The sequence below is a fragment of the Oncorhynchus masou genome, chromosome 21, assembly GCF_036934945.1.
Source record: "Oncorhynchus masou masou isolate Uvic2021 chromosome 21, UVic_Omas_1.1, whole genome shotgun sequence".
In the NCBI taxonomy this organism is placed as follows: Eukaryota; Metazoa; Chordata; class Actinopteri; order Salmoniformes; family Salmonidae; genus Oncorhynchus; species Oncorhynchus masou.
In genome coordinates, this window is record NC_088232.1 from 14,613,093 (window position 1) to 14,639,422 (window position 26,330).

A 26,330-nucleotide genomic window follows, 5' to 3' on the forward strand; every position below is an offset into this window, starting at 1 on the left:
GCTCACTGAGCTAATGCCTAGGCTTTAGCTCAGCGGGCTAACAGTCTTCTTATACACAGACATGGGGTGGAATCATTGAGTCATATCCAGCCCACTTCAAACACTGAGATATACTGTACATATCATGCCAGTTGGGTCTGTTTGTCAGTGCAGAATTTGGGACAACATTATTTACTGTCTGTTGTTGTGAATATGCCATAATGCGGAAGTTGGCCATCATTAATGGCAGAATTGGTCTCTCTTCTCTCCCCCAGGTCCATATAGGCTACCTCCCCAATAAGAGGGTGCTGGGCCTCAGCAAGCTGGCCAGGTAAGTGTAATAGTGTATTTGCTATTGTGATATGAAATAAAATGTAATGGATGTCGCAAAAAGCTACTTAATTTTTCAATTGCAGTAAAAATGATTTTGAACAAAGGGGTTAGAGTACTGAGACTTTCGACTTAACAGCATTCTTCAGTGTGGGTATCGTTAGCTATTGATGTTCTTGCCGGGATACCAGGGAACCGCACCAAGGTATGGAATTCCTATGACAAAAAATCCTAACAGTAGGGTTGGATATTGGAGGGATTGGGATTACCAAGACTCAATCCATGTGTGCAGTATCATGTATGAATATGTAATATGTTCCTAGACAGTCCTTCAGGCAATACAGTACAATATGGTCACCTATTAGATAATAGGAACTACAACACTGTGATGAACTAAGAGGCTGACTCGTGTTGTAGCCCAGAGAGCTGGACCTGGGTTTAGTGGGTTAGCTATACATCAGTGTAGCATTCGTGTAGCATAGCAGTAGTGTTTGCTGTGAGGCTGTTTAGGTGGAGAGGCCACTCAGGGTGGAACCTTAAGCTGATTAGGAGTGTGTATGTGACGAGAGGATTCTGATCCCATCTGACCCAATACCTGAGGCTTAGCCACTTTCACTAATACATACTCTTACTTCCCTTCCCCACCTATGTGGCCATGGTGTCTATGCCACACGCAGCTACGCAGGCACACACGCTGATACACCAGTGCTCACCATACAAAACACATTACCAGCAATACTTTTATTTTTGAAAGAGTAACTTTTATTTTGGAGAGTACACTTCAGGTGATGGCACTGGCATGTATAGCGATAAACTGTTTTACGGGCTCCTGACCAAAAATATTGTGCTAATCTTAACTTTTTTTGTACATAATGTTTCCGCTATTGTTTCCTATGACCGAAAAGAGCTTCTGGACTTCAGAAATGTGATCACTAACCTCTGATTTGGATGAAGAATTCTACTTCAATGACCTACTGCTCAACTAGGACCAGGCCCTAATCCCAGACACTCAAAAGAGGAAAAGACGTTCCATATAGAGACCGACGTGGGGGCACTCTGATGAAAGCAGAGAGTGAATAAACCACCCTTACCGTCTATCTGCGAATCACTGTAGAACAAACTTGACGAGCTCTGTTCAAAAGTATCCTATCAACGGGACCTGAAGAACTGTGGCTGAACGAAGACATGGTTATTATAAAGCTAGCTAGTTTTTATATGCATTTGCAAGACAGAACGGCAGTGTCTCCTAAACTCAAGGGTGGGTGGGGTGTGTCTTTTTATATATATATATATATATATATATACTTTTAAATGGTGATATCCAATTGAGTTCCAATTACAATCTTGTCTCATCACTGCAACTCCCCAACGGTCCATTAACAAAAGCTGGTTCTCGATCTCTAATATCAAGGAGTTAGAATAACTCATGATAAGCTGTAGACCATACTATTTACCCAGAGTTTATTTATATTTTTCATAGCTGTCTATTTACCACTACAAACCGATGCTAGCACTAAGACCGCACTCAACGAGCTATATAGGGCCATAAGTCAACAAGAAAATGCTCATCCAGAGGCAGCGCTCCTAGTTGCCGGTTATTTTAATGCAGGAAAACTCAAATCCATTTTACTTAATTTCTACCATGTCACCTGTGCAACTGAGAGGGGGAAAAAACTCCAGATCACCTTTACTCCACAAACAGAGACTCATACAAAACTCATCCTCCATTTGACCATAACTCTTATCATTCCTGCTTACAAGCAAAAACACAAAGGCAGTACCAGTGACACGCTCAATTTGGGAAGTGATCTGATTAGGTGAATGCTAAGCTTCAGGACTGTTTTGCTTGCACACACTGGAATATGTTCTGGGATTCATCCAATGGCATTGAGAAGTGCGCCACATCAGTCACTGGCTACATTAATAAGTGCATCGACGATGTCGTCTCCACAATGACGATACGTACATACCCCAACCAGAAGCCATGGATTTCAGGCAACATCCGCCATGAGCTATAAGCTAGAGCTGCCGCTTTCAAGGAGTGGGACACTGACATGGACGCTTATAAGAAATCCCACTATCATACTATACCGGCTCTGACACTCGTCTGATGTGGCAGGGCTTGCAAACTATCACGGATTACTAAGGGAAACCCAGCCATGCGCCTCCCAATGACACACGCCTACCTGACAAGCTAAATGCCTTCTATGCTCGCTTTGAGGCAAGCAACACTGAACCATGCGTGAGAGCACCACCTGTTACGGACGACTGTGTGATCACGCTCACCGCAGTCGACGTGAGTAAGACTTTGAAACAGGTTAACATTCTCAAGGCTGCAGACGAATTACCAGGACGCGTACTCAGCGCATGCACTGATCAGTTGGCAAGTGGCTAAACTGACATTTTCAACCTCTCCCAGTCTGTAATGCCTACATGTTTCAAGCAGACCACCATAGTGCCTGTGTCCAAGAACGCCAAGGTAACCTATCACCCCATAGCATGATTGCCCCATACCATTAAATACTTTGAAAGGCTGGTCATGGATCACATCAGCAAATTCATCCAAGACCAATTTCTGAAAATGTTAAATAGTGAAACATTAAAGTTATCTTTTTTTAGATAAATGATTTGGTGACGTGAATATGTTAGTATAATTTTATTAAAACACACTGTTTTGCAATGAAGGTCTACAGTACTCTCTGCGTGTAGCCGGAGGACAGCTCGTTTCTGTCCTGCTCTGGGTAGATTGACTTCAATACAAAACCTTAGGAGGCTCATGGTTCTCACTCCATTCCATAAACTTACACAGTAATTATGCCAACTTCCAGAGGACGTTCTCCAACCTATCAGAACTCTTGCAGCCTGAACATGACAAGGTGTCCACCCTATCAAAGGCCTAACCCGGTCAAACCCTCCCCTATCATGGAGCTGGGCCAATTGTGAGCCACCCTATGGGACTCCCGATCACAGCCGGTTGTGATACAGCCCGGGATCGAACCAGGGTCTGTAGTGACACCTCTAGCACCTCACTGCGCCACTCGGGAGTCAACCATGTTATATCAGCTGACAACTTGTCATAACCTGTCATATGGTCATACCACTCATGACCCATATTTATCCCTGTTATGACATTTTGCGTTATTGTATGGCTGGTTATGATGCCTACATAAGTGTCAAAACCCACATTTATTCCAATATTTTTTTCCCTGCCAAGAAGTTTCCTTTCGTTTCTTAAATCCTTTGTTATATTCTGCATTTTTTTAAATAACTTGTAGAAAATACACTTTATGACACTGTCATGAAGCATTATGACCATCCTGTGTCACTTTACTTGGACTAAGAAAATACACTTTATGACACTGTCAAGAAGCATTATGACCATCATTAGACCCTACATACCCTCTTTTTGACTGATATAAGGGTGTCTTGTCCTGCTGCTGAAATCTGCCCCTGCATTCATCCCAGTCATTGGCAACAGAGCATTAGGGTACATTAGGTGCATGTCTGACATCAATGTGTGCGCAATTGCAATTACTTTCGGAGTACGACAGTAAAAGACAAACAAAACTTCAGAACAGGAAGCAATAGAAATGGCGCTCATAGAACAGCTCTACCCCTTCTTAGACTTGCTTTCAATGATAATGACAGATCTATACTGGGCAAAAATATAAATGCAACATGTAAAGTGTTGGTCCCATGTTTCATGAGCTGAAATAAACAATCCCAGAAATGTTCCATACGCACAAAAAGCTTATTCTCTAATTTTGTGCACAAATATGTTTACATCCCTGTTATTTCTACTTGGCCAAGATTATCCATCCACCTGACAGGTGTGGCATATCAAGAAGCTGATTAAACAGCGTGATAATGCTGGGGATAATAAAAGGCCTCTCTAAAATGTACTGTCACACAACACAATGCCACAGATGTTTTGAGGGAGTGTGCAATTGTCATGCTGACTGCAGGAATGTACATCAGAGCTGTTGCCAGAGAATTACATGTTAATTTCTCTACCATAAGTCGCCTCAAACATAGTTTGAGAGAATTTGGCAGTACGTCCAATGGGCCTCACAACCGTAGACCATGTCAGTTCCGGCTTCACCTAAGGGATTGTCTAAGACCAGCCACCTGGTCAGCTGATGAAACTGTGGGTTTACACAAACTTTCAGAAACCGTCTCAGGGAAGGTAATCTGCATGCTTGTCCTCACCAGCGTCTTGACCTGACTGAAGTTTAGCGTCGTAACCGACTTCAATGGGCACTGGCACGCTGGAGAAGTGTGCTCTTCACGGATGAATCCCAGTTTCAACTGTACCGGCAGATGTGGCGTCATGCGGGCGAGGGGTTTGCGGATGTCAATGCTGTGAACAGAGTGCCCCATGGTGGCGGTGGGGTTATGGTATGGGCAGGCATAAGCTACGAACAATGAACACAATTGCATTTTATTGATGGCAATTTGAATGCACAGAGAAACCGTGTCGAGATCCTGAGTCCCATTGTCGTGCCATTCATCCGCCGCCGTCTGTACACAATTCCTGGAAGCTAAAAATGCCCCAGTTCTTCCATGACCTGCATACTCACCAGACATGTCTACCATTGAGCATATTTTGGGATGCTCTGGATTGACGTGTACGACAGTGTTCCAGTTCCTGCCAATATCCAGCAACTTTGCATAGCCATTGAAAAGAAGTGGGACAACATTTCAAGGGACACAATCGACAGCCTGATCAACTCTATGTGAAGGAGATGTCGCGCTGCATGAGCCAAATGGTGGTCACACCAGATACTGACTGGTTTTCTCATCCACGCCACTACTTTATTTTTTAAGTATCTGTGACCATCTGATGCATATGTTTATTTCCAGTAATGTGAAATCCATAGATTAGAGCCTTAAAAATATATTTAAATTGACCTTTTTATATGTACTAAGTAATTTAGCGTTAATATTTTTGTTCAGTGAATAACACACACTTCTATGTGAATTTGGTTGTCGCCCCAAAAAGTTATATTGCTGCTTTAATGTTACTTAGCTAGCGAATACAGCTATCTAGTTTCACTTGCTCAAACAGATAGGGATGCTATGTTAGCTGGCTGCCTGTGACTATCCAACACTGGAACTCTTCCAAGTCGAGGTAAGCTTTTGGTTTTATTAATTTATAGCAACCCGGGCTCGCCAGTGTAACTGTTGCTGTACACTATACTGCATGATTGTAGCGGGTTTACTAACACGTAGCTACAGTTAAAGTCGGAAGTTTACATACACCTTAGCAAAATACATTTAAACTCAGTTTCACAAATCCCTTTTATTTAATCCCAGTAAAAATTCCCTGTTTTAGGTCAGTTAGGATCACCACTTTATTTTAAGAATGTGAAATGTCAGAATAATTGTACAGAGAATGATTTATTTCAGCTTTTATTTTTTCACATTACCAGTGGGTCAAAAGTTTACATAGACACTCAATTAGTATTTGGTAGCATTGCCTTTAAATTGTTTAATTTGTGTCAAACGTTTCGGGTAGCCTTCCACAAGCTTCCACAAGCTTGGGTGAATTTTGACCCATTCTTCCTGACAGAGCTGGTGTAACTGAGTCAGGTTTGTAGGCCTCCTTTCTCGCACACGCTTTTTCAGTTCTGCCCACAAATCTTCTATGGGATTGAGGTCAGGGCTTTGTGATGGCCACTCCAATACCTTGACTTTGTTGTCCTTAAGCCATTTTCCCACAACTTTGGAAGTATGCTTGGGGTCATTGTCCATTTGGAAGACCCATTTGCGACCAAGCTTTAACTTCCTGACTGATGTCTTGAGATATTGCCTCAATATATCCACGTAATTTTCCTCATGATGCCATCTATTTTGTGAAGTGCACCAGCCCCTCTTGCAGCAAAGCACCCCCACAACATGATGTGGCTACCTCAGTGCTTCACAGTTGGGGTGGTGTTCTTCGGCTTGGAATCCTCCCCCTTTTTTCTTCCAAACATACTGATGTTCATTATAGCCAAACAGTTCTATTTTTGTTTCATCAGACCAGAGGACATTTCTCCAAAAAGTACAATCTCTGTCCCCATGTGCAGTTGCAAACCATAGTCTGGCTTTTTTTATGGCGGTTTTGGAGCAGTGGCTTCTTCCTTGCAGAGAGGCCTTTCAGGTTATGTCGATATAGGACTCGTTTTACTGTGGATATAGATACTTTTGTACCTGTTTCCTCCAGCATCTTCACAAGGTCCTTTGCTGTTGTTCTTGGATTGATTTGCAATTTTCACACCAAAGTACGTTCATCTCTAGAAGACAGAACGCATCTCCTTCCTGGGCGGTAATGACAGCTGCGTGGTCTCATGGTGTTTATACTTGCGAAATTGCTCCCGAGGATGAACCAGACTTGTGGAGGTCTACAATTTATTTTCTGAGGTGTTGGCTGATTTCTTTTAGATTTTTTCCCATGATTTTTCCTAGGCCTTGAAATAAATCCACAGGTACACCTCCAATTGACTCAAATTATGTCAATCAGAAGCTTCTAAAGCCATAACATATTTTTCTGGAATTTTCCAAGCTGTTTAAAGGCACATTTAGTCAATTTAGCGTATGTAAATTTCTGGCCCACTGAAAAATGAGTTTTAATGACTCCAACCTAAGTGTGTGTAAACTTCTGACTTGAACTGTATATTTACTATGATGTTAGCTAATATGGTGAGAACTATTTAGCGGTTTGGCTTGGATTATTATTATTTTTTTGCCTGGTCACAGACTAGCGAATAGATGTGAGAAGGAATTATACGACGAGCAAAGTGATCATACTGCAGCTATTAAGGTAGACTATTAGGGGTGTATTCATTCTGCTAATTCTTTTGAAAAACGTTTCTTAAAGTGAAGCAAACAGAACGAAACGGGGATAAACACAACTGAATTTTCATCATGTCACCTTGATCACTAAAAGATTTTCTCTTTTGTTCTCTATGATGGGTATAGGGAAGATTCAAGTACCATGTATAAACCTAAACCTATCGCTGTGTGAATGGAATATGAATCAGTCATCCAATATGCTGTAATAGAAATAAGGCCAGGTAAAAACATACTGTATATATTTTTTTAAATGTTAGGGCCTTAGCTTAGGTGTTAGAAAGGCCAAAAAAAGGGTCCGACTCCAGCCACCCAAGCCACAGACTGTTCTTTCTGCTACCGCATGGCAAGCAATACCAATGCAGCAAGTCTGGAAGCAACAGGACCCTGAACCGTTTCTACACCCAAGCCATAAGACTTCTAAACAAGACTGCTAAATACCTAAACAAATGGCTCCCTGGACTACCTGCATAGATTTTTTTTTTTTTGCACAAACTCTCTTTTGCACTTTATTCTATTCCAGACATTACAATGAGCCCATCCTCCTATAGTTATCCCCACCAGCCTCCACTGACTCACACATACTTACACTGACACCCAAACACACACTACAGTTCAGAAGTTTGGGGTCACTTAGAAATGTCCTTGTTTTTTAAAGAAAAGCAAAAAAAAAGCCCATTTTTAAAATAACATCAAATTGATCAGAAATACATTGTTAATGTTGTAAATGACTAAATTCTTCTTCTGAGAATTTAAGGCTATTCCATATGAGAAATTGCCAAGCAACTGAAGATCTCGTACAACGCTGTGTACTACTCCCTTCACATAACAGCGCAAATTGGCCCTAACCAGAATAGAATGAGGAGTGGGAGGCCCCGGTTCACAACTGAGCAAGAGGACAAGTACATTAGTGTGTCTAGTTTGAGAAACAGACGCCTCACAAGTCCTCAACTGGCAGTTTCATTAAATAGTACCCGCAAAACACCAGTCTCAACGTCAACATTGAAAAGGCAACTCCGGGATGCTGGCCTTTTGCACATTCACCCTCTGAATGGCAAGCATGCATACATACATACATACATACATACCATGTCTCAAGGCTTAAAAATCCTTCTTTAACCTGTCTCTTCCCTTTCATCTGCACTGTTTGAAGTAGATTTAAACAAGTGGCATCAATAAGGGATCATAGCTTTCATCTGGTCAGCCTGGAATGGAAAGATTACGTGTTCCTAATGTTTTGTGCACTCAGTGTATAGCCATGTTATTTGTATTTGTTTTTCACTGTGTTTATTCCTCGTGTGGCTATATTTTTATAAAAATATATAACTCTGCATTGTTGGATATGGACCTGCAAGAAAGCATGTCACTGTTAGTCTACACCTGTTGTCTACGAAGCATGTGACGTATACAATTTTATAAGAATTGAGCTCTGAAAGGCGTTGCACCCAAAATGTGCTTCATTGAGATGGATGCAACAGTTTTATCCCTTCATATCGATGCATCTGCCCATTTGAAAGTCTTCGTAATCCTCTTGTTCTGTGGCATTTTGCTGAGCCAAGTGATGGAACTGCAGGGATAGGAGAAGTCATGTTTGTAAAAGAGCATTGGGTCAAAAGGGAAGGTATGTCAGGCTATGATGAGGCTAGCGTGATCCACTGCTCTGCTACTCAGATTGACTCACTGGAGGTTGGAACTTGCAACTGCCACAGAATACCACGCACTCTCCTCGAAAATCACTCTCAGCAGGAATTAAAACTTGTAGTCTATTCAAGGTTTCTAAAGTTTGTAATTTCTACTTTAAAATGTCAGACTTGATTTCCTCATACACAATATGTATCAACCACTACAATTTAAAATATATATATATATATATATAATTCACATTTCCTGCTGTAGTGAACTGGCTAAAATTAAGTTCCTACATCTGTATGCACAGTGGCTTCAGAAAGTATTCACACCCCTTGACTTATTCCACATTTTGTTGTTACAGCCTGAATTTAACATTTATTACATTTTAGTAAAAAATAAATACAAATTACAATACAAAGCTGAAATGTCTTGAGTCAACTATTTAACCCCTTTGTTAGGGCAAGCCTAAATAAGTTCAGGATTAAAAATGTGCTTAACAAGTCACATTTATTTTAACCTTTTATTTAACTAGGCAAGTCAGTTAAGAACAAATTCTTATTTACAATGACGGCGTATCACTGCCAAACCCAGGCGACGCTGGGCCAATTGTCCGCCACCCTATGGGACTCCCAATCACGGCCGGATGTAATACAGCCGATACATAATAAATTGCTTGGCTTGACGCTGTGTGAAATAATAGTGTTTAACATGATATTTGAATATCTACCACATCTCTGTTCCCCACACATACAATTATCTGTAAGGTCCCTCAGTTGATCAGTGAATTTTAAGCACACATTTAACCTCAAAGACCAGGGAGATTTTCCAATGCCTCACAAATAAGGGCACCTATTAGTAGATATAAAAATACATAATTAATAGCAGACATTGAATATCCCTTTGAGCATGAGGATGTTATCAATTACACTTTGGATGGGGTATCAATACACCTAGTCACTACAAAGACACGGGCGTCTTTCCTAACTCCGTTGCCGTAGAGGAAGATAGCTGTATAACAGTATTGCTTCCATTTCTCTCCTCGCCCCTACCTGGGCACAAACCAGGGACCCTCTGCACACAACAACAGACAGCCACTGTTACCTAATTGCTCCACAAAAGGAGCAGCCCTTGCAGAGCAAGGGAAACAACTACTTCAAGGTCTCAGAGCGAGTGACGTCACCGATTGAAATGTTACTAGCGCGCACCCCGCTAATTAGCCAGCCATTTCACACCAGTTACTCACCCTCCTTTTCTGCAGAAACCAGTGATCCGGGTCAAAAGCATCAATGTAACAGTTTTGCTTCCGTCCCTCTCCTCGCCCCGAACCAGCACACATAGACAACAGCACACACCAGCACACATAGACAACAGTCACACTCGAAGCACCATTACCCATCGCACCACAAAAGTTTCCCAAGGTCTCAGCAAGTGACATCACCGATTTGAAACACTACTAGCGCGCACCCCACTTACTAGCTAGCCATTTCACACTGGTTTTCAACCGCTCAAGGATTTCACCATGAGGCCAATGGTGACTTTGAAACAGTTACAGCGTTTTAATGGCTGTGATGGGAGAACTGAGGATGCATCAACAACATTGCAGTTACTCCACAATGCTAACCTAATTGACAATGACAAGAAAGAAGCCTGGACATAATACAAATATTCCAAAACGTGTCCTGTTTGCAACAAGGCACTAAATAAATACTGCAAAAAAATTGGCAAAGCAATTAACTTTTTGTCCTGAATACAAAGTGTTATGTTTGGGGCAAATCCAATATAACACATTACTGAGTTCCACTCTCCATATTTTCAAGCATAGTGGTGGTTGCATCATGTTATGCGTATGCTTGTAATCTTTAAGGACTAGGGAGTTTTTCAGGATAAAAAAGAAACGGAATGGAGCTAAGCACAGGCTAGAACTTGGTTGTGTCTGCTTTCCACCAAACACTGGAAGATGAATTAATCTTTCAGCAGGACAATAACCTAAAACACAAGGCCAAACCTACACTGGAGTTGCTTAGCAAGAAGACGGTGAACGTTACGTAGTGGCCAAATTAGTTTTGAATTAAATCTATGACAAAATCTGAAAAATGGTTGTCTATCGAGAGGGTAGCCTAGTGGTTAGAGTGTTGGACTAGTAACCGGAAGGTTGCAAGTTCAAACCCCTGAGCTGACAAGGTACAAAATCTGTTGTTCTGCCCCTGAACAGGCAGTTAACCCACTGTTCCTAGGCTGTTGTTGAAAATAATAATTTGTTCTTAACTGACTTGCCTAGTAAAATAAAGGTTCAAAAAACAACCAATGTGACAGAGCTTGAATAATTTTGAAAAGGATAATGGGCAAATGTTGCACAATCCAGGTGTGGGAAGTTCTTAGACATAAAGACACAGCTGTAATCACTGCCAAAGGTGCCTCTACAAAGTATTGACTCAGGGGTACTTATGAGATATTTCTGTATGTGTTATTTCTAATACATTTGCAAAAACATCTACAAACATGTTTTCACTTTGTCATTATGGGGTATTGTGTGTGTAGTTGGTTGAGGGGGAAAAAATGTATTTATCCATTTTGAATTCAGGCTGAAACACAACATGTGGAATAAGTCAATGGGTGCGAATACTTTCTGAAGGCACTGGATGTGGACTTGGGGCTTATTAAAAATATAATAAAAATACCACTTTTTTCTTTCTTTTTTTTACCCAATATTCATATTAAATCACAACATTTATTATGGGTCCTGAAGAAACACTGTAGCAGATAAATTCCTATGCATCCAAAGATTTCCCAGTGTATTGTGTATGCAAAAATTGGATGGATTTGATTGAGTCTGTTCTTTAAACAAACAAATTACAACAGCTCTTAGAAACTTCACCCTGTCCAAACCAATACAAATCAACCTATTTGAGTGACACTGTAAAGTGTGACCTCTGTTGTGAAGAGCTCTCATGTCTCTTTCTAGTTTCCACTCTGTCCTTGAAGAATGTGTAATCCCTCTTTGACAATGTAAGCCTATTTGCCTCACTGTAAATCTTACCACTTGGATGTTCTCATGTAATGAAAGTTTTTTCCCAATGCCTTTTCCCATAATCTCTCCGCAGGATTGTTGAAATCTACAGCCGTCGACTGCAAGGTATTTCCAGACATATAACAATCAATTTATACTTTCGAGAGTTGATGGACAATAAAGTGAACTAGAGTTTTTATTCTGTCTCAAAGACAACATTTGTGTATTTTTTTTATTTAGACTTGTCATTCGTGTATACTTACACTGTAAATACCACAGTAACAACTTATTAATTGCATTCAAATTCAAATCGTGCATTATTTTTATTCCCACATTGTCCTTTTTCGAGATGGTCAGTTGGTTGACAGCCTGGTAAGTGTTGTTACTTGGAACAAACGGTAACCTGCCATGTCATGGTCGATCATGTCAGATGTTTGACTTTGCTCTCTGACTTGGACCGTGTTTATCTGTCTGTTCTCTTTCAGTTCAAGAGCGGTTGACCAAACAAATTGCTGTGGCGATCACTGAAGCTCTGCAGCCTGCCGGGGTGGGCGTCGTCATTGAGGCAACGTATGTCTCTTTCTCTCTTTTCCCTCACCACTGACATTAAAAGCCCCATACATTAAAGATGCACTATGGAAAAATGTGGCTTGAATGTTAGCTGTATGGTGTATACACATTCATATGAACAAATCCTTAGTTTTAGGAAAACAAATATGCCCTTTCTCTTCCCAATGAGGTAGTTTCTGGGCAATATCTGTCCAGTCAAGTCTATCCACAGAGGCAAAAGTACCTTATTGCCAATGCAATAATGTCAGTCAAAACACAAACACACATAAATGAAACCAAATATATTGTGCAAGGTCATATCTGGACAATCTTCAATGAGTCACTAACAGGACATTTCTCATACACCCACATCTAATAACTACAGCTAAAAGAAAAAGTATGTTAACCCTTTGAAATTACCTGGATTTCTGCATAAATTGGTTATCAAATTTGATCGGATCTAAGTCACAACAATAGACCAACAGTGTGCTTAAACTAATAACACACACATTATTGTATTTCATTCAGTGTAGGTTGGAAAAAGTATGTGAACCTCTAGGCTAATAACTCCAAAAGCTAATTGGAGTCAGGAGTCAACTAACCTTATTTCCCTCACCAACTTTAAACATCAACTATCTGAGCAGCTAACCGATCGCTGCAGCTGTACATAGTCCATCTGTAAATAGCCCACCTAATCTATCTACCTCATCCCCATACTGTTTTATTTGACCTACTTTTATGCTCTTTTGCACACCAATATCTCTACTTGCACATCATCATCTGCTCAATTATCACTCCAGTGTTAATCTGCTAAATTGTAACTATTTGCTCCTATGGCCTATTATTGCCTACCTCCTCATGCCTTTTGCACACACTAAATATAGACTTTCTTTTTTCTACTGTGTCATTGATTTGTTTGTGTTATTGGCTTGTTTATTGTTTACTCCATGTGTAACTCTGTGTTGTTGTCTGTGTCACACTGCTTTGCTTTCTTGGCCAGGTCACAGTTGCAAATGAGAACTTGTTCTCAACTGCCGACCTGGTTGAATAAAGGTGAAAAAAAGGAAAAAACCTGGAGTCCAATCAATGAGATTGGAGATGTTGGTTAGAGCTGCTTTGCCCTATAGAAAACACTCACAACATTTGAGTTTGCTATTCACAGGAAGCACTGCCTGATGTGAACCATGCCTTGAACAAAAGACCTAAGATTTAGTATGGTTGACTTGCATAAAGCTAGAAAGCGTTACAAAAGTATCTCTGAAAGCCTTGATGTTCATCCGTCCCACGGTAAGACAAATTGTCTAAAAATTGAGAAAGTTCAGCACTGTTGCTACTCTCCCTAGGAGTAGCCGTTCTCTGTGGACAGATTAAACTAAAGTTGCATTGTTTGGAAGGAACACACAACACTGTGTGGAGAAAATCCAGGTATTTCCAAAGGGTTCACATACTTTTTCTTGCCACTGTATAATACCAATGTATAATGATGCATTTTGTCTCTCCTCCATTCTTCCTGCATAGTCACATGTGCATGGTGATGAGGGGGGTGCAGAAGATGAACAGCAAGACTGTGACCAGCACCATGCTGGGGGTGTTCCGGGAGGACCCCAAGACACGGGACGAGTTCCTCACCCTCATCAGGAGCTGAGAGGGACGACCGGCCCACAAACCTGCTGCACAGCCCAACTCGGATCCACTCTCCCTGTCGCCTGGTTGGAGCAGCAGCCGGCACACAGCAATTTCTGTACAAAGCCTAGAGTCCGGGCTTGGTGGGTGTGTGTGCGTTGTGTGTGTGTGTGTTTTATTCCTCCACCCCCTTCCAAATCGTCACATGACATAGCTGTGTATGTATTACTTAATACTGTCTGCCAGGTGGCAGGCTTAACCTAAAAAACACTAATCATTGAGCCAGTGTTTTTATGGTTGTTTAATTTTGTCCTTTATTTTTTTATTTACTTTTTAATAAGATTGAACTACCAATTACAGTAAAGATACTTACACCTACATAGGAACATCCTAATATTAAAAACAATTTATCAATCTTGTTTTTTACTTTTATCCTGATATATTTTTGCAATATAATTTTATCCATGTAAGCTAGGACCATAGGGTTTTATTCCAAAACTGACATATCTGTAAAGCGGAAGCATTATAGATTCCGCGATATAAATTAAGGTAATTTTGTGTTTGAGCCGACATACACTGAGTGTAAAAAAACAACTTTAAGAACTGCTTTTTCCATGACCCGGTGACCCGGTTAAGATATGATCCCTTATCGATGTCACTTGTTAAATCTACTTCAATCAGTGTAGATGAAGGGAAGAAGTCAGGATAAATAATTATTTTTAAGCCTCGAGACAATTGAGAATGTGTGCCATTCAGACATTGAATGGGCAAGACAAGATTTAAGTGCCTTTGAACAGGGTATGGCAGTAGATGCCAGGCACATCGGTTTTGTTGTGTCAAGAACGGCAACGCTGCTGGGCTTTTCACACTCAACAGTTCCAAGAATGGTCCACCACCCAAAGGACATCCAGACAACTTGACACAACTGTGGGAAGCATTGGAGTCAACATGGGCCAGCATCCCTGTGGAACGCTTTCGACACCTCGTAGAGTCCATGCCCTGACGAATTAAGGCTGTTCTGAGGGACGGGGGGGTGCACTCAACTCAACTCGCTCTGCTCATTGATTGTCTGTATTGTAATTGTTTTTAAAAACCTGCCCAGGGACTGCAGTTGAAAATTAGCCAGTTGGCTAAAACCGGCACTTTTACAGAAACGTTGATCAATGTGCACTGTCCCATAAAAATAAACTCAAACTCAATAGGAAGGTGTTCTTAATGTTTTTTACACTCATTGTATGCAGCGTTTACCGTGAATGTCGTCTCCGCTAAAAGCAGGAACATTGCCTTTAAATGTCAATTTACGGATTACTATAATCATATGTATTTAACCTTGCCTTATGCCAAACCTATTCAAGTGTGGTAAGTGCCCTTTTCACATGACATCATATTCCCGCTCAAGCCAAATTGCTTCAAACCCATTCGTCAAACAATTACCACTTAGGTCTATCTGTCAGCCTATCAGAAGGACCAGTCCCGGTCTACTGTACTTGTCATTAACTAATACACTCACACAAATTTGGAAGCTACTGCTCAAGGTACTGTATACTGCACCCTTCAACTTCAGGAAACCAACAATGATGGGTAAATTAACATGTTAACTGGAGTTCAAATGATGTGATGTAATGTTGCTGTTAGTTTTGGTTGTTGTTATTTGTCTGTGACCAAAGTTTACAATGACTAGATGGTAACTGGGTAGTGCAATGAAGGATGATTTAGATGGCACCAAACGGTGTCCATAATAGGACAAGCCCGGTCAGGAGGAGTTGTCAGAGGCTGGCCTAATATGGACACTGTACATTATTCGCCAATAGTCACACTATTGTAGGTATCACAATAGCGCAAAAGGTACAGATTGACAAATGTGGCTCTCTCTGTATCCCCCAAGTGTGCATTTCAGAATTCAGTTTCGGTCTCTATTGGGCACCACTAGTTTCGTATCTGTAAGTCGTGTAGGTCTGTGTGCATTTTTAATTTTGTGTGTAATCCACAAGTGTATTTTCTAAAATTGTTGAGGGCCAGCCTAGTATATATTCCGCTGACCTCTATCTTGAGAAGCCTTACTTTTTTTTGGGAGGAGAATTCACTTCCACCCGATGAATTCGAAGAGACTAGAGGTAGGAGTCTCACCTCTTGGTAAAGGAATGCATCACCCCTGTTAACCTTCTAATGTCAACTCTGAATATATCTATGTATGTCAGTGTATAAATGTTGCAGATTTCTATTAGACTTTTTAAATGTCAAAATATGCTGCACTTAAGTACAGTACAATGCTCTTTGCAATGTCACGTATACTGTATGTTGCATTTGCATATCTGTGAGTGCATTCTCTAATATTAGGCTCTTCTCTCTTCAGCAGGGATATTAAAATATAGTAACATTTGAAAAATGTTCGGTATCAAGGTTTCCATCCAATTGGCGAAATATTTTTATGTGAATATTCAAAAATCAGAGAAGAGATGTTTCCAAGAAATTGACTTGTAGATAAAAAAAAATAAAAAAAGGCTGTGCGTGATGACCGTGCACATGAAAATAACTTTGGCGTTTAAATTCCCATGTACCATTGCATTTGTAACTCTCTACTGATGGTTTTGTCACAAGCTGTTGCGTTAATAACCAATATGCGCCTTCTGGTTTTGGCGCATGCTCCAGTGATGCTAGATTTAGCAACTTTCCAGACTACCCTGGCAAGTTTCTTTTCCAACCAGCACTTAACAACAAATTTAGCTACTTTTAAAAATGTATGTGGAACTTTTAGCAACTTTTGAAAAGTGACTCAAACGCTAAAATGCACGCATTTTCCCTCTAAATTACACAAAAACGATTTCTGTCACACACTTAGCCATAACACACATGCCTGGCTGCAAAAGTGCAGCTGCAATTTCAGCAAATTGCAAATCATTGTTAGCCGATTGCAGCAGCAGTAGTACGGGTTCGACGAGCCAAACCCAATTAATATAGTTGGTCACGAATGTTTGATCTTGAACAGAACTTACATAAATCAAAATTGTACAGCCAGAAGTACAGAAAATAGTCGGAGTCTGTAACTGAACAAATCATATTTTTTTTGCCGAGATGGCCAGTCAATTTGAGTAACGTTATTGCGTATTCTACGTAATGACGCAGTTTTACGTTTTCACGCAATGACTACACAACGTCCTTTAGCAACAAATCAACCTGCCTCAAGCAATTTACCCTGAAATTTAGTTGGCAACACTGGCATGCTCTCCGATCTAGAATAGTTCGCTGACAACGTGGACAGGGTAGGTTATATGATGCAATAGCTTTTTTATTTGTTAATTGGCAGACAAGTTTTGTTCATATAGCCAGCATTCAAATAAAACTCTTGATGGGCATGTGCATGAAGCTCATCATTGTCCATCCCATCACAACCGTTCATCAAAAAAAAAAAAGTTCAAAACGATTTCATCTGCCTATAAACTCAAATGTTTTTCCATGTCGCAGTACACCAGATGTCATCGCATGTCTCATGTCTTTACTTCGATATGGTTTTTAAAAATAAATATTTGCACATAAAGGCTTTCCACCGCATTTGTCGCATAATAATTTTTTTTTACCGACAAAATGAGCCCACCATGAACAAATGTTCGACATTTCTACCGATACTTTCCAATACCTCTGTTGTTATTTATTTCCATACAGTATGACTTTACTCTCAAACGGTGGATGGAAACGTTACGATAAATAGGAATAGTAGCAATGATATAGTTATATATTTATTGTAAATATATAATACTCTGAAATGGGTAGGGTTTAACCAATCTGATTTGGCCATTGGGGTTGTATCTGTCAGGGGTGGGAGAAGGTGCGTGCTATAGTCAGACAGCTCCTACATTGTCTCTGTGGCCTTCTTTAGGAGGACCGGTCATTTAGGTTACACTTCTTACTGTGGTCATTTGAAAGTGTTTTAAATCAAATTAAATGTGTAAGAACTATGAGCCTGGCTATTGTGCTCTTCTTTGTAAAAGCCTGTTTATACCTGGCACTAACATATCCTGTTCTACTTTCTGATTGTGCCCACAGTTAAAGTGTAGATGATTTAAAATACCTGATTGATCGCAGAATGTTGGCACCATATACCAGCATACGACTGGGAAAAATCCGCTTGAACGCACCCCCACCTGGTAATTACTAGTGGTAAACTTGTCTATCATCCCCATGCTTACTTGCCCCTCTAAATTGTCAACAAAAAGAAAGCAGATGGCAGCAGCTTCAGCAGTTGTGGTTTATGATAAGAACAAAATACAAATGATTAATACAAAATTGATTCTGCTCATCTTCCTTTTGATTTTAAGTGAAAGCAGCTCTGGATATGGGCAAAAGAGCAAAACAATCATTTGCCTTCTTATGACTTCCATGTTTGATGGTATTTCCCAGTTCAAAACAACTTCACAACTGGTAATTAACATCTTCCCGCTTGGTTATGAACCTAGTATTAAGGACACCCAGATCTGCATTTGTCATTTAGTGACTTAGTGCATTCATCTTAAAATAGTTAGGTGGAACAACCACATATCACAGTAAGTACATTTTCCTCAAAATAGCTATCAAAGTCAGAGCTAGTAAGGGGTAAAAAAAAATAATAAAAAAAGCAGAGTGTTATGCATTATTTATTTAGGGAGCGGCCAGGGTGAGAAGGGGGTGCTGTGGGATTATTTCAGATGCTTTCGGATGATGGGCAGGGACTCTGCTGTCCTAGCTTCAGGGGGAAGCTGGTGACAGGACAGAGAAGAGCTTGGACTGGGCTGAGCGGGAGCTGCCAAGAGACCAGAGGTGACAGAACAGTGGGTGTTGTCCAGGGTCAAGCCAAGGTCTTTGTACTCTGGGAGGGGGACACTGGAATTGTCAATAATGATGGAGAGGTCTTTGAGCGGGCAGGCCTTGCCCTGGCGGAAGAGCAGCTCCATCTTGTCGAGGCTGAGTTTGAGGTGGTGGGCCGACATCCAAACTGAGATATCTGCCAGGCAAGCAGAGATGCGTGTCGCCACGTGGGTGTCAGAATGGGGGAAGGAGAGAAGTAGTTGAGTCTCATCCGCATAGCAATGAGAGAGACCTGGTGGGGATATGACTGAGCAGAGTAGCTTTGTGTATAGAGAGAAGGGCCTAGAAACGAGCCCTGGGGGACACCAGTTGTGAGTACAGTACATGGTGCAGACACAGATCCTCTCCACAATGCCTGGAAGAAGTGGCCTGCCAGGTAGGATGCAATCCAAGAGTGCAGAGGCTGAGACGCCCAGCCCTGAGAGGGTGGAGAGGAGGATCTGACGGTTCACAGTGGTGAAGGAAGCAGATAGATCTTGGAGGATGAGAACAGACGAGAGAGAGTCAGCTTTGGCAGTGTGGAGAGTCTCCGTGACACAGAGAAGAGCAGTGACCCATCTTGAAGCCTGACTGGTTAGGGGCAAGAAGATCGTTCTGAGAGATAGCGAGAGAGTTGGTCAGAGACTGCACGCTCAAGTGTTTTGGAAAGAAAAGGGAAACCGGTCTAATTTCTGATGTCAGAGTCATGAGTGTTGGTTTCTTGAGGAGGGGAGTGACTCTGGCAACTTTGAAGTCAGAGGGAACACAGCCAGTGCTCAGGGATGAGTTGAGGGAAGTGAGATGGTCTCCAGAGATGGTCTGAGGAAGGGAGGAGAGGGTCGAGCGAGCAGGGTGTCGGGTGGCCGGACCTCACATTGTGTGCACTTGCTTTGGGATTACAAAATGGGGGTGTAGGGATTTTTTTTTGGGGGGGGGGGATTATAAACTTTATTTTAGCTGGTTTTGTGAAACAAGGCGGTACCCTCCTTGACTGGAGCCTGCCTCTTGGCAACAGGTTTTATGAAAGTGCTTCAGTTCCTCTGATTGGTGTGCTTTTTGGAGGAGTAGCCAGTAGAATCGTCTCCTGCTATTGTGTGGCCTCCCAGAATACAAGACATGACCCTTTCATTGGAATTTCTAAAAACTTTTTATCCACAGACAATTTTACAAGTTTTTCTTTAATACATTTTTTGTCTGTGGTTATAATAAAGATGTCAAGCATTTGAACACAGACCCCACAAAACAAAGCATTCAGTCGATTCATTCAGTATCTTTCACTCACTCGCAGCGCTCCCACTCTGAATAGACAGCAACCACAATCTCTCATAGACAAAAATGAAAATACATACATTTACACAAGAGACCCATAGATCCATTTAGAACAGATGAACATCCACACATCCTCTCACAAGCCAGACCCAAACCCTGCCCGAGGCAAGTAGCTACAGGAACACAGAACCTGAGACAGGCTTTTGGCATGGCGTCAGGGCCCGAATTAAAAAAGTAACTCTGGGATCAGGTCCCCCCCTGTCCATATAATTTTAATCATTATGATCTAGAAGGCATGTAAAAAAGCACAACTACTCAGACTCTTTGTAAATACTGGCCCAGTTCTACCCAGTTCTAAATGGCTGTCTCTGCAGAGAGACTGGTTGTAAATACTGATCTATGTAGTGTACAGTGGACCTCAGGTCTCTCTGAACTGAACGTCAGCCCTCATGTGTTACTGAACTGGGGGCATAGTCACCATACAATCCCTTGATACTGTATAACACACACATACAGCTGAGAGGCAGTCATCCACCAATGCCTGAACAAAGGAAGAAAAACAACAGCCTTCTTTTGATTGGGCCATGCCAAGTCGCAGCATTTCTGGTACATTTGAGAATAAGTATTTTACAGTTACAACAAGACACACACGTGCAAACACACACAAAACATATACATCTGTTTGTTGTACAGACAGGTATAATTCCTAACTTCATATCAGAATTGAAAAGTACCTACAGAAACAAAAAAATACACTGACAACACGAGGCCAGAAAGAAGTGTTCCATATTGTTTTTGTCTACTACGTGATGCCAAAAGATACATTTTTAAATGTCCTAGAGGACCTAGTATGCAGTTTGGAGGATGCCACCATTTTGACTGTCAACACATTTACATATTGGGTAAATGTCGAGTAAAAAAAAAAAGGCACTGCCATTTGTTATTTTAAATATGACTTCCCAGCCTCGTGCATTTCTATAATATAAATTACCTTTTTTTGGGAGCTTTTGAGTTTTTTCTTAAACATAGAATAATATTTTTTCAAATATATTTGTAAGCCTGCAGTCAATACAGGACATCGGCTCTTTGATAACAAAAACAAAACATACAGAGCACAGTAAAAGCTGTAGAACTTTTGTTACAGTATGGATGCCTTAGAGTTTACAAAAAAAAAACACACAAAAAAAAGTATCGCCATCGAATAATGATGCGATATTTGACTAATGTGCAGAGTGTCTATGACCAACAAAAAATTCAGTAAAAAAAACCCATTAAATAATAATATATTTGGAATATCAAGGTTATCATCCAACTGTTAATACTGCAGTGTGTACAGAGGAGCTCTCTCATCCCAGCCTCATAGGGGTTGGATGCGCTTTGGAAAATACAAATAAAACCCCCTTTTTTTGTGTTACACAAGGTGAACAGCTTCCGAAGGAGTCAAAGTCCGATCCACTCGTCATCAGGCTACTTCACACACGCAGTTGCAGTAATATATCAATGACATTCACAGCTCTTCTGTTTACTCCCTCTGCTCCATCGCTCTCTCATAGGAACATACTGTACATTCACACACACATAACCTCATGGGCAGTAGTGAGTGTGTAAGTCCCACCCTAGAATGCGCTACCCTCTGCCCTGCAGTTGTTGCCAGTCTTTTGGATAGGCTACATATCTAAGCCATCCACTGTGATGTCATCACTAGCCATGCAGATGGTGGTTAGCTCGGTAAGCACTGGTTACCCATTCCCAAAGGGCTATACCTGGACCTCCGATGCTCATAGCCGAAGTGTACCAAAGTCGTAAAGGGCCTTATCCCACAGAAATAACCCCAGATGACTCTCCATCTCAGTCTATCAAGGGTTACCGTGGCCTGTTCTATTTGGCAATATTTCAAAAGGGTCGTCGCCCCCTATCCTGTTTGTTCTGCTGGTGGCCACGTTCAGACATTTGGCCAACGAGGATAGCAAGCGTTCCCAAACCGTCAGTCAGAAGAAAAAAACAAATCCAAACAAGACAGAGTGCCTCTCTACTCCATTATTAAATATAAAAATGTGCGATTATATTGTAGTTCAAAACAAAAATAACTATGTTAATATTTGAGATGTACTTATGGTCACCAGCCATAGCAAGTTAATACATGTGGTACTTTAAATAATACATCTAAATGAATACAATAAACCACCTCTGCAACAATAGAAAAAAATAAATAAATAATTTGAATCTGCTAATAGTATCAATTTATGTGGCAGTGGCAAGTGGATCTAACTACCATGTACTGTATATCCACTGATGCATGTTGCATCCGTATACCAATACTGTAATGCTGCCACTAAACCAAACCGTGCCACAAAAGGGTCCATGCCAATTCATGCTTTATTGAATTTTCCTGTCACCGTCCCAGTTAAGGCCATGCGTTTTTAGTGAAGCAGTGACATTTGACTGACTATGAAACATTACTACAAGCATCAATGACATTTTGACAATAACAGGTTAAAGGTTTGACTGGGGTCAACCCTACTTTATGACAAGATGGCTCAGTCTGAGAGCTTAAGTTCAATGCGCACTTGGGAGTGGGCTGTAGTTACTTTGGCAGAGGAAGGGGTGTTCTCGTTCTCCATCGCCGAGCAACGGTGCATTTGGCATGAAGCTGGTTTCATCTCACTACAAGTTCACCTCCACAATAAGTCAAGTCCCTTTTTCTGAACTAAAAAACTCTTAACCTTTCCTCTCCAAACCACTTGCCTCTCCCCACTGATGAACGTTTATTGCACATACTTGCCATTTCTATTGCTGAACCTATTGGCATTGTTATTGATGGATTAGCTGTAGTAAAATATCACAACACCAAGTGCAGACCAAGAAAACGAGACACGCAAGAATTCAAAAATAAACTAACCCAAAAAGTTGCGCAAAAACCCTCACAAAACACCACACCAAATCAGGATGCCCATTCAGGTACAATACATTAGCGTGATCTTCCATGCACAAAACACCCACTTACAGGATGACAGTGGCTAATAACAACAGAGCATAATTCAGCTTTTTAAAGAGCTTATTTTACCATGAACCTACCCTTATAGTATGTCATGCAGACAACAATGAACCAAGGGTTAGGGTTAAGACAAATATTAAGAAAAAAAAAGAAAAAAAGAAATTGAAGTACAAAAAGCCCAATTCCAAGTGCCTGGCTGTCTAACTGCATTTTGCCACTAGGTGGAGTTAAGTACTAAAAAGAGAGTATTCTCGGGAATTTCAACTAGTTTTAAACCCTTCATGGGTTGGTGTTTCTATGCTGCTTGAGGGAAAGGAAACCTCCTCAGCAACCTTCTCGTTTACATCCGCCAAAGCTACTTCCTGATTCTCCTGTCCTCTGTGTACATCTTTTCTTCTTGATTCAGAACATCTTTGACCATCTCTTACTTTCTAGTAAAATGAGAGCATATAGCATACAACGCTATAATACCTACCCTGGACTGAAAACACACATGTAATCCTCATTCTATTTCACAATGAGACACATTGAAAATACTACTGACCCACACTGACCAGCCCTAATTAGAGAATAGGTCACACAACGTTGTTAAAGAAACCTCACTCCCAAATCCAGACACAGCCCAAGCAAATTAACAGCATCAACTTTCAATGCATCGTCTGCAGGGACAAAGATTAAAGAATTCTAAAAGATTATATATATTGGCCTTTCTGTAACATTTACCCATAACTTCACCACAACGCTACTACTACACAATTTTCCTGTCGTTTCAAATCAAAGTCCCTGCCTCTGACATGGATCCATCATCACTAACGTCCTCTTCTCCTTCTAAATCACTTGGCACAGACCATCCTGCGTCTCCCCACTTTTTTATTTCCCCTCCTCCCATCTCTTCTCATTTCTCTGTTTTTCCTTCTACACACTTCCACTTCATCCCTCTCTCCTTTTAGCGTTTTCATTTTCACACAGCTTGGCTGCTGGTAAGCGAAAGAAAGAAACAAAAAGCAAAAAAAACTATGATAATGTTGGTTGTAAACTATGATAGCTAATGTGGGACGTTAGTCTATTAAGCGACTAGTACGGTAGTATGCTACTACTTTCCCAAAATGTATTTAAAAAAATAAAATAAGAAATAACATTCATAGCTGAAATGTATAAATGTTTCGGTACCATAGTAGCATCTTATGTAAACAATACATACAAGTAAAAATGCTTTTTTTCTGTCACCTATACAGAGCAGGGGTCTTTTGAAAAACTTCCTCCCTAAAACTCTCCCAAACAGTGAGATGAATGCCAAGGCTTCTCTCACAATGTGTCCCACTTTGATTATTTACTTACTTGTCTTGTGTTTGTTTTTGACTCAGTGAGACGTCATATGGTACGACCGGTAGAAATGCTGACTGGTGCGAACTGGTGTGGGAACTCCTTTACTGGTCTGGGGGCGGAGAAGGGAAGTCTACAGTCTTGACTCTTATAGCATGATATACTACAGTACCCATAATGCACCACTCCCCCTTCAACTGGGTCCAGGGTCTGCCAATCGGTTGTTGGCCGATGCTGACCCCCAGCGCTGCTATATCTCCCCCAGCCCAGCAGAGGGCACTCCTCCGGAACTGTTGTGGGTAGTTATACTGGTTGGGGAAAGGAGTCTGCACTGCATTTCTCATCCATCACTGAAGCCCAGGTACTTATGAGTGTGCTGGGGGCTTAGCCGTGTTTTGTTGTGATGCCAATGTGCTACTGCATTAGCCGTTTGTTAGCAGTTTTTGCGGATTGGCTCGCCTTGGCATGATTTGCAGCCCAGAAACCACCCCGGTTGACCTCTCCCATTGGCTGTGGTGTGTGTGTGCGCGTGTGTGTGTGTGTGTGTGGGGTGTGTGTGTGTGTGTGTGGGACCAGATGTCCCCGGGTCTCCATCAGGTCCTACTCTCAGATGGTGGATGTGCGGTCAACTCCATCTAGACACACAGGAGGGAGGGACATAGGACAAACCATCAGATAGGAATAAGAATAACAACTGGACAAATACAGACGGAATGTTTCAAAACAAAAAAACTGTTGCATCTGGCCTAGCTGGACAAACAAAGAGGACCTGGGTTATGTCCTAAATGGCACCCTATTCCCTACATAGTGCACTACCTTTGACCGGAGCCCTATGGACTTAGGTGTCTTTGGACCTTAGAAACAAGCTATATAAATCCTATGTATTGTTATTTTGGTAATTGGTATTTTATTGCAAAAGCAGCAGCTACTCTTCCTGGGGTCCACACAAAACATAATACAGAATATCAACAGACAAAAACACCAAGGACAGAACTACATAAAAAAAATGTTTAAGGTACACGTAGTCTACATATCAATACATACACACAAACTATCTAAGTCAAATAATAGGGGAGAGGCGTTGTGCCACGAGGTGTTGCTTTATCCGTTTTTTGAAACAAGGTTTGCTTTTTATTTGAGCAAAATGAGATGGAAGTTCCATGCAATAAGGGCTCTATATAATACTGTACGCTTTCTTGACTATGTTCTGGATTTGGGGACTGTGAAAAGTACCCTGGTGGCATGTCTGGTGGGATAGGTGTGTGTCAGAAATGTGTAAGTTGACTATACAAACTATTTGGGATTTAATGTCTCTTATAAAAAAATAAGTGATGCAGTCTGTCTCTCCTCAACTCTTAGCCAAGAGAGACAGGCATGCATATTTATATCAGTCCTCTGATTACAATGAAGAGCAGTACGTGCTGTTTCTGGGCCAGCTGCAGCTTTTAACTAGGTCTTTCCTTGCAGCACTGGACCACACGACTAAAACTAGAGCCCGCAGAACTTGCTTTTTGGAGTGTGGTGTCAAAAAAGCAGAGCATCTCTTTATTACGGCCAGACTTCTCCCCATCTTTACAACCATTGAATCTATATGTTTTGACCATGACAGTTTACAATCTAAAGTAACACCAAGTAATTTAGTCTCCTCAACTTGTTCAACAGCCACACCATTCATTACCAGATTCAGAGGTCTAGAACTTTAACCTCTTGGAACTCTAGGGGCAGTATTTCATTTTTGGATAAAAAAAACATTCCCGTTTTAAACAAGATGTTTTGTCACGAAAAGATGCTCAAACTATGCATATAATTGACAGCTTTGGAAAGAAAACACTGACGTTTCCAAAACAGCAAAGATATTATCTGTGAGTGCCACAGAACTGATGCTACAGGCGAAACCAAGATGAAACTTCAAACCGGAAATGAGCAACATTTTTGAAGCGCTGTTTTCCAATGTCTCCTTATATGTCTGTGAAT

At 41.1% G+C, this 26,330-nt stretch overlaps 2 protein-coding genes across 3 annotated transcripts in view; one reads left to right on the plus strand and one right to left on the minus strand.

Annotated features, from left to right (window-relative positions):
* The window catches only part of LOC135507840 (GTP cyclohydrolase 1-like), a 29,697-nt gene extending 11,790 nt beyond the window's left edge, over window positions 1-17,907 (plus strand). The window contains exons 3-6 of the mRNA XM_064927534.1: window positions 255-310; window positions 11,874-11,905; window positions 12,265-12,349; window positions 13,847-17,907. Of these exons, the coding sequence (XP_064783606.1) occupies window positions 255-310; window positions 11,874-11,905; window positions 12,265-12,349; window positions 13,847-13,973 (300 nt within the window). The 3' untranslated portion in view covers window positions 13,974-17,907. The remainder of the gene's footprint in view (window positions 1-254; window positions 311-11,873; window positions 11,906-12,264; window positions 12,350-13,846) is intronic.
* Window positions 17,908-19,929: 2,022 nt separating this feature from the next.
* Window positions 19,930-26,330, minus strand: part of samd4a (sterile alpha motif domain containing 4A) — a 98,137-nt gene continuing 91,736 nt past the window's right edge. For both annotated transcript variants that reach the window (XM_064927532.1, XM_064927533.1), the window contains one exon: window positions 19,930-24,991. In XM_064927532.1, coding sequence (XP_064783604.1) covers window positions 24,963-24,991 — 29 coding nt within the window. In that variant the 3' untranslated portion in view covers window positions 19,930-24,962. The remainder of the gene's footprint in view (window positions 24,992-26,330) is intronic.